The sequence below is a fragment of the Elaeis guineensis genome, chromosome 8, assembly GCF_000442705.2.
Source record: "Elaeis guineensis isolate ETL-2024a chromosome 8, EG11, whole genome shotgun sequence".
Lineage (NCBI taxonomy): Eukaryota > Viridiplantae > Streptophyta > Magnoliopsida > Arecales > Arecaceae > Elaeis > Elaeis guineensis.
Genome location: NC_026000.2, coordinates 126,734,184 through 126,746,342, shown reverse-complemented (window position 1 = coordinate 126,746,342; position 12,159 = coordinate 126,734,184). Strand labels below are relative to the sequence as shown.

The window sequence follows — 12,159 nt, the reverse complement described above, 5'->3', positions numbered from 1 at the left end:
ATTTGGACCTTTTGGATGCATTGTGTGTGTTCTTGGTGGTTCAGACAAGTTCAAACTGTATAATCTTTAAAAGGATAAATGCAAAAAAATGAAAAAAAAAAGAAAAAATAGTAGGTTTGAAAAATAGATTAGCTACCTTTTTAAATTATAATTTTTTTTTGGTAAGAAATTATTGCACAAAATATCATTCATGCTAAAAAAACATTTTCTGTTTATGAATATCGTTAATTTTGAATTTCAGTTACATAGTAACCTCATGAAATTGAAGCAATACTGCATTTTTTGCTTATTTTTGCACATACTTATATAACTAAAACAACAAAATGTTAAAAACACTATGTTTCTTTTATATTTCTTGTACCTTAATACCCACATACTCCTAAACCTACCAAAAACTCACAAAGTTCAAGTTTGATCATGTGAAAATATATCCTAGCTGCTTAATAATAATAATAATAATAAGTCAACTATCCTAAAAATGATTACCAAATAAATCACATTGAAAACTATAACATGGTTTTTCATGGAATTGATCGGATGAATGAAAACTATATAAATTGGGTGTGTTTCATAGATCGGGTATAATGAAAGTAAATGGTGGTAGGAAATGGCTTACAAGAAAGATAAGACTTTTGAAGAGTCATGAATTTTCTTGATTCTTGTTTAAGTTATGAAAACACGAAACAGTGTCATGTACGATTTTAATTGTATGGAATTTACAAAACACAGAGCTTCAGTCCATTTGGTGGATATTGAGGTCCATTACTTGACAATCAATTTTCAACTTGTAAAAGATGGCTCTAGTCAAGCCTGTCTGGTTATAGGCCCTTTATTTTTGATTTGTAGGGCTCTCTTGGAGGCCTTTTTTACTTTCTTTGATCACCTTCTTTCCTTTTTAAGCAAAAAGATTGGCTAAAGTCTAATCCAATTCATTGAGAGAATGAAAGGTCGCAGATCAGAAAGATCGCATGCAACAAAACTCTACCCCATGAATGGGTTGTTGTACTACTTAAATTAAAACAGCCTCTCTGTCACTTGTCTAGTACTACTTAAATTCTTCTCATTTGCTGCTGAGGTCCTGCTCTTGAGTAGAAATTTAATTTGTTCAACCGCATGCTCTTTCTCATGGATCACATTTTGCTGCCATGCACTTCATATGTGTTCTAGGCAATAATGTTTCTTTGTACCTTTTTTTTTTGGTACATATGGACGATCACACATTTTAGTATGAGCGCAGTCTAGAAAGTCAGAAAACAAAAGTCCTACATAGCCCACATGAGGCCTTGCCTTGTCGCCAGATCTAATCTCTGGTACACTCAGTAATATATGATGTAACCCAATCTAATGTGTTATTTGCTTCCGGAAAGACATGCCCAACAAACACCATGATGAAATCATAAAGGAAACTCCAAATGTTATAGAGGAGCGGATGAGCCTCCAATTGCTTCGCCTCATCTCGGTTTCAGCTAATAACTGTTGCATAATCTCTCTCTATGAAGATCCTCTCCGTCCGCATCTCCTGTCGGTGCAGATGAGTTTCTTCTTTGTACTTTTAAGAAATTCATATAAAATCTTTCAATAATACAGGAAAGCTTTATATATATGGACGGATCAGAGTGCAATTGAAATCAAAGACTTGAAGCTGCTTGGGACAGAGGAACCTTTTAACTTTTTTGCAGTTTTGAGTCTATGAATAATTAAACTGTTGCAGCTAAATCAATAAAATACCAGCCGAGTCCCATTGAAGATATTTCTTTTTCAAATGGATTTCAGTTTATAAATATGAAATGGAACCAACTTTTCTCGTATGCTGGATTAATTATGGCAGCAGTAATCATAGGTGGTCTGACAACCAAAACTTTCTTCATAGGTAGCCTCATGGAAGTTTCATGCATTGGTTTGTATAATTCAGCAGCATTAATACAGAAAAAATTGTTTACACAGATAGCATGGCATCAACTTCAATGCCTGAAACTAAGAAACGCTCAATCCTTACCCAAAAGGAAGGGAATTAAGAATACAGAACTGGGTAATTTTGAAGACAAAACAAAAGACTGTGACAGGGAAAGCACCATAAATGTAGGGAAGAAACAAGACAGAAGAAACTAAAACAGAACAAGAAAGAAGCTTACTTCACTAGCGACGCAGGGCGAAAGTAAAGTTTGGTTATCTATCAGACCCTGCTATTCTGTGGCAGGGGAACAACAGCATCAAGGAAATCTCCAAAATTGCCTTTGGGCTCATGCACCAGCCTGGAGATTATATCTCTGAGTCTTGTCACTCCCTCCAGATTCTCCTTCTTGTCAACCACCTAGATTCTCTGTCAACAACATAGGTTCAAACCAGAAATTGCTACCAAACAAGCAAAAGCATGCCAAGGTGGCAGCCCATTTGCACAAGTTTAATTCATTGGAGTCCTTTTGATCCTACCTCATATTCATGATGCCAATATATCTTTTCATGCAACAAATTCTCAATACAGGTCTGTTTGCAGGACAGGCTAGATTTAAGAGATGGCATATGTAGATATTTAGGCAACTTACACAGGGCGGGTTTACTGTATAGAACTGTACACAAGGCTGCTCCAATTCGTTTCCTGCAGAACTGGAGGTTTTATAATTTCAATAATTATATTTGCACTAGCAGAACATGGCCTTAATCATGCCATTTGGTTACGATGTCGGTTCTCTGTTTTATAATTCTATATGCTATCTTGAAGGTCTTTTTACTTGCAGTAATCATAATTATCATTAGAAGCAGCTCATCTTTTATCCCAGAGCACAAAGTTTCTTTATGTTCTCAAGATACTTCACAAAGAATTTTCAAATAACATGGAGGCGAAACATTGGTGGAAAATCAAGGACTTGCATTGAGGGAAAGGGAGCCTTCCCAGTAATCGTAGCTTGAAAAAGTATATATCAAAACTTGTTTCAGCTAAAATGACTTCAATATGACCGGTATGATTTTGACAATATTTCCCTTGGTGAGGAACTTACAATTTTTCTTTTTCTTTTTTTTTTTTTTTAATGTGGAAACATCCTCTCAGATATGCTGGAGTTACCAAGGAAATGGAAATAATGGGTGTTCCCATAAATCAGAACATCTTCCATGGTTGAAGAGTTTCATGCATTTGGTGTAGTTTTTAACTCAATGACACTAACACAAGCAAATTTATCTAAACAAATAACTGAATAAGGACATCAGCTTCAATCACGAGAGTAAAGAGATGGACTTAAAGGATATTCATGAATTCAAAACTAGGTTGACTATGATGAAAAAGAAAGAATAACCACAATGACAAGAAAATCATCATACATGTGAAAAAAGGAGGGGGAAACAAAACAGAAGGAACAAAAAGAGTAACAACAGAAGAAGCTTACAGTAGTGTAAACACAAGTCAAATTATACTTCAAGTTTGGTTAGCTATCATATAAGACCCTGCTATTCTGTTCCAGTTGAACGGCTCTGTTGAAGAAATCCGAAAAGCATCCACGGGGTTAATGAACCAGCCTGAAGATTATATCCATGTGTGATGACTCCCTCGAATGTCTCATCTTTATCAAGCGCATAGATTCTTTGTCTCTTTTCATCATCCAGCTTCAGAATTATCTTTTGTTGCGTAAACCGTTGCGACGATCAACACGGTTGAGGCTTCTTGATGCTCCTCCAAACAATTCTGTATGAACCTCCAAATGATATAACTATGTGCAATATGTTGGTTCTTTACATTAATCTAAAATGTTAGAACTGGCAGAATTGAGTGTCAAAGTTATAACATTCTGGATCATATCCTACCCACCATATGCTGATGCAAAATAAAGCACTGAATCAAGTGATATCCTTGCAAGCTATTCATGCATGTCAAAAATCTTCATCCAAAGTCCTCACAAGATGTCCAACTGCTCAGAGAAAGCCAGATTAAAGGGAGCGACATGACAGGATAATCTGGTTAAAATGGTGAAAGACTTTGAAAATATTGTGATTAGATATGAGGAATTTCAAATATACAGCAAAGTAAACCAAAACAACATACGTTCTACGATTTATACAAGTGATCACCTTGTAACTATATCGGACAGGGCAATCTTCTTGTGAGAATAATAATCCACAAAGACATATAAATTTCAAAATTCACAATGGCATACGCATGTAAATGGTGTAAATCAGCAACAGTGCTTGGATTGCTACTCCTACACCTCTTCGATAGAATTTGAAAGCAATTCTTTGACAGGAAATATATCAGTGCTGAAGGTAAAGAAGGGTGCTTGTTCACCTTGCAGGGCAATCAGTCAACGAATGATTAATTTAGGGATGGGGGCAACCTTGCCCCAGTCAGGGCCTTCTTTCTCACATAACTGCTTGGTCAATGCTGGATGGCATCCAATTAAACAGAGCGACTTGATAGAGGTAGGTAGGCCATTTTCTGGTGGTGACTGCAACTGAGGTCAGTACATTATGCTTAACTTCTTGAGGGATGAAGGGCTCCTCATATAAGCAGGAAGAGATGCCGAAGTAAGTTTGGGGCATCGTTCGATGATCAATCTTTCGAGGGAAGGGAGAGCTTGCAATCCAACCAACGAGGTCAGCACTTGACAACCCTTTACACACAGCTCCTGTAGTGTTGTTGAGTGGCTCAGTTCCTTTGGCAAGGGAAGGGATGTCACATTGGGGCAGTCTACTATCTCCAATGTGGAAAGAGATTTGAGCTCTTGTAGACAAGTAGACAAGGACTTATCCATAAGATAAGATTGAAATACCTGCAGCTTTCTGAGGGAAATAAACTCTCTTAAGCCTTCAACCGACACGGGATCTTCACAGCACCTAATGTTCAGGGCTTTGGTAGCCCGTAGATGATCTCGATGCACGAAGCCTTCATGCAGGATCATAATACTAGAAGTGCTCAAGGTGAAAGTAATTGATGATGATGAATGCAAGCGGTATAATTTTTGATAAGAAACCAATCCTGCACATTCTATGGTGAAATTTATCAGTAGAGGAGTTGGTGGGAGTTTCATCAACTTAGGACAGTTTGAGATCTTGAGACTTCTGAGATGAGGAAACAATTGGCTGTCAGCTGCCCCAGACCATTCTACCCATTCTAGCATGTCGTCAAACTGTAACTCCCTTAATGAAGGAAAACCTTTCACCTCACCAATACCATAAAAATTATAGCCCACTTCTTTTACTGCAGACATCTCTTTGATATGTAGAACCTTGAGAAAGGGAAGTTGTCCCAATAGAGGGAGGACTTCCTACCTCCTGCAGTTAATTAGATAAATAGATTTTAAATTCCACAGCCATTTTATCTCCAACCAACTCGGAGATCAAGCAGAACACTAGATTAAGCCTTAAGTATGCACAGATCATCTCCTTTATTCTTTCTGGGTGCTATTTCTCCCCCCATCCCCCCCATAAGGCCATTTATACTTAAAAATCAACTTGGGAGCTGAATGCTTATTAATTTTCCCTACCACCATCTGGCATATTTTTGGATTCAAGCAGAACACCGCATTCAGCACTTGAATATGTACGTGCATTGTTTCTTGATTTTTGTTTCAGGTTCTATCTGTATTTTTTCCCCATGAAAAATCACCACATATGGCGATGGTTTCACGGTTTAGGTGGTATGGCACCCTTCACAGAAGCAGCTCCTATGTTTGAGACCTCATGATAACATAGTTTGTGGAACTCAAATGAGTATTGCATCTGTTCAAAATCTGCACCACCAAGGTGGTCTGAAATTCCAAAACTCAAATCTGATTGCTCCTAGGTGGCTGATGTCACGGCAACTCCGCTCTGAATTGATTTGATAGGGTGCTATGGATTACGTAAAATGGCACAACTTGCATGAATGAGTTCCATGCAAAATCTTGACTTGTTACATGAAACATACAACAGTTTCTTGATCAACCAAAACTGCAGTACAAGATCAGTTGGAGGCATATGGGCTATAAAAATGTTGATCCTGAGGCAAGCACCATTAACTTTGTTGTAGACCATAAACACCTATGTTTTTATTGCATGAGTAACAAAGCTCAACATTAGTGACTACCTGCAAGATATAAATGCCAAAATTTTATTCTACCGGAGGGTTAGCTGTTTGAAGATCTATCCTGCAATGAAATTTTAAGTACGGGCTTGTTGAGAATACTCCCCATAGAGTATCAAGGCCATTGGGAGATGGTTTAGTAAATTTGATTATGCCTTATAGAAAACAGTTGTTGGTATCCTAGTAGCAGCCAGTGTTGAAAAGGACCAGCGAGAATATGGATGAGAACCAAACATTGCTACTGAACAAGCAAAAGAATGCCGTGGTGAAATTGGTCCTCTCAGCTGCCCATTTCCAAAAGCTTAATTCATTTAAACCCTCTAGAGTCCACCATTTTTTCATGATGCTGATATATTTCCTCATGCAAAAAATTGTCAGTACAGGTTTATTTGCAGGACAGGCAATACTTAAGCGATTGCGTTTGTACACAAGGCAGCTCCAATTGATTTCTGGCAAAAGTTGGAGTTCCTATAATTTATTTTTATTTTTTTTTTATTGAAGTAGGAGGTAGGTGAAGCGAAGCTATGGCAACAAAGATTTACATAGAAAATTTGAAGTTAATAGAGGAACAACTGTTTACAATGTTTATAGAGTTCAGAAAACTTAAGGAAAGTTGACACTACAACAAATTCAGAAGGATATTTTACAACAAACTTAAGGGAAGTTTCAGTATTTATATTTGCACCAGCAGAACATGGCCTTAATCAAGCTGTTTAGTTACAGCCTGGCTTATGTTTTATGATTCTATAGGTTATATTGATGGTCTTTTTACTTACAGTAATCATAATTATCATTGGATGCAGCTTACCTTTTATCTTAGGGCACAGTTTTTCTTTATGTTGTCAAGATACTTCACAAAGAATTTTCAAGTAAGGAAGTTGGTGGAAAATCAAGGACGTGCAATGAGGGAATGGGAGCCTTCCTATATATCAAAACTGTTGCAACTCAAATGGCTTCAATATGAGCAGTATGATGTTGAGAACTTCGATTTAATGATGATGATGATGATTATGTGGAAACGTCTCTCAGACATGCTGGAGTTACTAAGGAAATGGAAATTATGGGTGGTCCCAGAAAACCAGTAACTTCTTCCATGGATGAAGAGTTTCACGCATTTAGTTTAGTTTTTAACTCAATGACATTAACACAAACAAATTTATCTAAACAAATAACTGAATAAGGTCATCAGCTTCGATCACTAAAGTAAAGAAATCGACTTAATCCTTATCTAAAATGAAGGGATATTTGTGAATTTAAAACTAGGTTGATTGTGATGACAAAAGAAAGAATAACCACAAGGATAAGGAAATCATCATATGTGTGAAAAAAAGGAGGGGAAACAAAACAGAAGGAACAGAAAGAGTAACAATAGAAGAAGCATACAACAGTGTAAACACAGGTGAAATTATGCTTCAAGTTTGGTTACCTATCATATAAGACCCTTCTATCCTGTTCCAGTTGAACGACTATGTTGAAGAAATCCGAAGAGCAGCCATGGGGTTAATGAACCAGCCTGAAGATTATATCCACGTGCGATTACTCCCTCGAATGTCTCATTTTTATCAAGCACATAGATTCTGTCTCTTTTCATCATCCAGCTTCAGAGTTATCTTTTGTTGCATCAACTGTTGTGACGATCAACATGGGTGAGGCTTCTCGATGCTCCTCCAAACAATTCTGTAGAAATCTCCAAATGATATAACTATGTGAAATGTGTTGGTTCTTTTACACAAATTTAAAACTGTGAGAATTGGTGGAATTGAGTGCCAAAGATATAACATGCTGGACCATTTCCCACCCACCATTTGCCGATGCAAAACAAAGAGCTGAATCAAGTGATCTCTTTGCAAGCTATTCATGCATGCCAAAAATCTTCTTCTGAAGTCCTCACAAGATTTCCATCTGCTCCGAGAAAGCCAGATTGAAATGAGAAACATGACCAGTGAATCTGGTTAAAATGGTGAAAGGCATTGAAAATAATGTGATTAGCAACAAGGAATTTCAAATATACGGCAGAGCAAACCAAAACAACATGCATTCTACGATTTATACAAGTGATCACCTTGTAACTATATGAGACAGGGCAATCTTCCTGTGAGAATAATAATCTACAAATACACAAAAATTCCAAAATTCACAATGGCATGTGTATGTAAAGGGTGTAAATCAGCAATTGTGCTTGGGTTGCTACTCTACCTCTTAAATAGAATTTTGAAAGCAATTCATTGACAGGAAATATATCAGTACTAAAGGTAAAGAAGGGTGCTTGTTCACCTTGCAGGGCAATCATTTAACGAATGATTAATTTAGGGATGTGGGCAACCTTGCCCCAGTCAGGGCCCTCTTTCTCATTTAACTGCTTGGCCAATGCTGGATGGCATCCGATTAAACAGAGTGACTTAATAGAGGTAGGTAGGCCATTTTCTGGTAGTGACTGCAACTGAGGGCAGTACATTATGCTTAACTTCTTGAGGGATGAAAGACTCCTCATATCAGCAGGAAGAGACACCGAAGTAAGTTTTGGGCATCGTTCAATGATCAATCTTTCGAGGGAAGGGAGAGCTTGCAATCCGACCAACGAGGTCAGCACTTGACAACCCTTGACACACAGCTCCTGAAGTGTTGTTAAGTGGCTCAGTTCCTTTGGCAAGGGAAGGGATGTCACATTGGGGCAGTCTACTATCTCCAATGTGGAGAGAGATTTGAGCTCTTGCAGACAAGTAGACAAGGACTTATCCATGAGATAAGATTGAAATATCTGCAGCTTTCTGAGGGAAATAAACTCTCTTAAGCCTTCAACCGACACAGGATCTTCACAGCACCTAATGTTCAGGGCTTTGGTAGCCCGTAGATGATCTCGATGCAGGAAGCCTTCATGCAGGATCATAATACTTGAAGTGCTCAAGGTGAAAGTGATTGATGATGATGAGTGCAAGCGGTATAATTTTAGATGAGAAACCAATCCTGCACATTCTATAGTGAAATTTATCAGTAGAGGAGTTGGCGGGAGTTTCATCAACTTAGGACAGTTTGAGATCTTGAGACTTCTGAGACGAGGAAACAATTGGGTGTCGGCTGCCCCAGACCATTCTACCCATTCTGGCATGTCGTCAAAATGTAACTCCCTTAATGAAGGAAAACCTTTCACCTCACCAATTCCATAGAATTCATAGCCCACTTGTTTTACTGCAGACATCTCTTTGATATGTAGAACCTTGAGAAAGGGAAGTTGTCCCAACGGAGGGAGGACTTCCCACCTCCTGCAGTTAGTTAGATAAATAGATTTTAAATTCCACAGCCATTTTGTCTCCATCCAACTCGGAGATGAAGCACCCTGATACCTTGTGATATGAAGCTCTTTAAGACTGGGATTTGGTCGGAGGCCTTCTAATACTTCAGCATCTACAATAGGCCTGCAAGTTCTTCTACAGGAATCCCACTCCAGTCGCAGCTTCTTAATGTGCTTTTTGTTTAATAAGTCAGCTTCAGCAGCCTCCTCCTTGCTCATAACATCATCAAGGTTCTTTATAGTGAGCTGACCTTGCAGCTCCTTCATATCCTTCAGCTCTCCAATATTTTGTCCCCTATGGTTTTTTACATGGAATTCAAGTGATCCCTGGAGACAAGTTAGCTTCCCTATTCCAGATATCATCGAAACATACTCACTATCGATGTTAAGATGTCGCAAGCTGACCAGTTTGCTCATGTCTTTGGGTAAACTATTGAGCTGGCACTTCTTAGGCATATTCAGCACTTGTAGATGGTATAGCTTGCTCACTGATTCAGGTAGGGTTTTGAGAGTGCCACACAGAGCTAGGTAGCGCAGATGTGTGAATCGACCTATGGCTTCCTGCAACTCTTCAATGTCACAACCAGTTAAATCCAGTGCACGTAGACCCTTCAATTCTCTAAGAATGTCATCCTGAAAATGATCCACATTAAACTCAGATTTCTTAAATACTATCACGGTGCGCAAATTTTTTAATTCACAGGTGTTTTTAAGCTGATCCAGATGGTTGGTGGTAACAGATATATGGCGAACAGTTGGAGGGATTCTTCTGTTGAACCTATCACCTTCAATTCTGCAACATTCATCGATAGAAACCGACTGTGCAAGATCATGCATCAAATCATGTATCACATAATATGTGCGGTAGCCCTGCTTCAGTGTTTGAAAGAATGACCTCGACAATAAATCATCGAAGTAGTCTCTCCCTACATCTTCCATTCTGCGCTCCATCGTATCGCTGGGCCGAATGAAATCTTGTGCAATCCACAAATTGACCAACTTCTTAGGCTCAAACTTCCAATGCTTGGGAAATATGCTACAATAGGCAAAGCAGCGCTGCAAGTGCACTGGTAGGTTTTGATAACTAGATATCAAAACTGGCATAATGTCATCCCATACTTCTCTCTCCAAAATAGTCTTCCATTCTTTTATGTCCAAGTTATGTTTCAATCTCCCTCCCACAGCCTTGGCAGCTAAAGGAGAACCATTCAACATCGCAGCTATTTCTCTGCCAATCACCTGTAATTCTGGATATCTACTGAATTCTTCGCTACCAAATGCACATTTCTTGAACAGCAACCAGTACTCATCTCTTGCTAATCCCTTTAGGAAGACAGGGCTCATCGAGTCCAACATTTCTGCCACCATTTCCATCCGGGTGGTCACTAGAATTCGGCTTCCACTCTCCCCAAATTGTAGAGGTGCAAGCAACTTTCTCCATCTTTCTTTGTTCTCCCATTTCCTCTTTTCCTCATCATTCCTCACATCATCCAACACAAGAAGAAACCTTTTGGAGAGCAGCATGCTTTTAAGGATCCTCTGAAGCTTATCAAAATTCACAACTTCATCATGTTTCTCATCAGTTGCAGATTGCAAGATCTCTCTTGTAATCGAAATCTCATCGAACCTATCGGAGACACAAACCCACATCCTCACCTCAAAATATTCTTCAACTCTTCTGTCATTATAGACTAGCTGTGCAAGAGTTGTTTTCCCCACCCCACCAACACCTACAATGGGAAGAACAGGAATGCTTCGATCACCACGCACAGACCCCTTCACTGGCATGAGCAACACTCCAATGATCTCATCCCGCTCCTTGTCTCGGCCAAAAACCTTGACCTCGGTCAAGAGGGAGCTGGTGACACGCTCCCAAGCGATCTTGGGTCGCAGGTTCTCAGTACTAACATTTAACTTCACCACATGAAGCAACGTCTCCGTGGTGGTATTGATGTTATCCAATTTCTTCAGTATCTCCCTCAACTTGTTCGCGCACTCATCAGCTCCAATGAGTCGTTTGCCAATTTTAATAGAAGAAGAGGCGAAACCACTCACCTTGCCTCCACTCCCCACTCTGGCTTCGAGGAGCTCGTAGTCGAAGTCATCGAGCACGTCCTCTGCCTCATAGACTGCATCTCTGAGCTGCCTCAACCACGCTGCCTGGTTCGGATCCTTCGCCGGCCGTCTCTCAACGGCAGCCACCACGGTTTGGATCTGTGTCAAAGTGCTCGCCAGCCTCGCAAGCTCGCCACGGGCACTTGTCACACCTTTGTACTGGCTCGCCATGTAGGACTGTGCCTTTTCGATTACTATTTTGATAATTGGAGACACCAGCCAGCCAATCATCGTCACCTCTGCCATGAGTATGCCCAAGAAGAGAGCCGTTCTCCAGACCCAGCAAAAGACGGACTAGAATGAGATGTAGATGAAAAACGAAGGGAGCACAGGCTTTCAAGCCTTGCAAGTCAATGTATTCTCTTCCGCGGGCGGTGGTTGAGACCGACGACTTCAGAGCCGCGAAACTTCGAAGAAACTGGGGGAGACGCGGACGGGTAGGGACCGCATCTTTTGCGCGAAAGAAGGATTGATTGTTGGAGTGCTTTGGTAGCTGTGCTGTGTGCGATCCAACGGATATAGCAAAAGAAGACAATTATTCTCTTGCACAACCCAAGCCCGGTGCAAACACGCCGCACATTAACCAGACAAGGTTCGGTTGCCGGAACGAGCTTCGGCCCATGTGGAGGGACAGATATAGAGCTAGAGCTGGCAATCGAATCAGATATGAATCTAATGGAGATCGAAATAAAAATTTTTTAACTTA

The 12,159-nt window shown here is 39.7% G+C and overlaps 1 protein-coding gene across 8 annotated transcripts; it reads right to left on the bottom strand.

Annotated features, from left to right (window-relative positions):
• Positions 1-1,898: 1,898 nt before the first annotated feature.
• Positions 1,899-11,830, bottom strand: LOC105049705 (putative disease resistance protein RGA4). 8 transcript variants are annotated; one of them, XM_019852559.3, is made up of 5 exons: positions 8,324-11,829; positions 7,852-7,951; positions 7,476-7,726; positions 3,381-3,899; positions 1,899-2,320 (listed from the first exon to the last, which is right to left on the bottom strand). In XM_019852559.3, the coding sequence occupies exon 1, from the start codon at positions 11,697-11,699 to the stop codon at positions 8,340-8,342; it is 3,360 nt and encodes a 1,119-aa protein (XP_019708118.1). In that variant the 5' UTR covers positions 11,700-11,829; the 3' UTR covers positions 1,899-2,320; positions 3,381-3,899; positions 7,476-7,726; positions 7,852-7,951; positions 8,324-8,339. The 8 variants fall into 8 exon arrangements, with proteins under 8 accessions (XP_019708118.1, XP_019708119.1, XP_019708116.1 ...); XM_019852560.3 differs by having other exon boundaries at positions 1,899-3,676; positions 3,796-3,899; XM_019852557.3 differs by having other exon boundaries at positions 1,899-3,676; positions 3,800-3,899.
• Between the last annotated feature and the right edge of the window lie 329 nt (positions 11,831-12,159).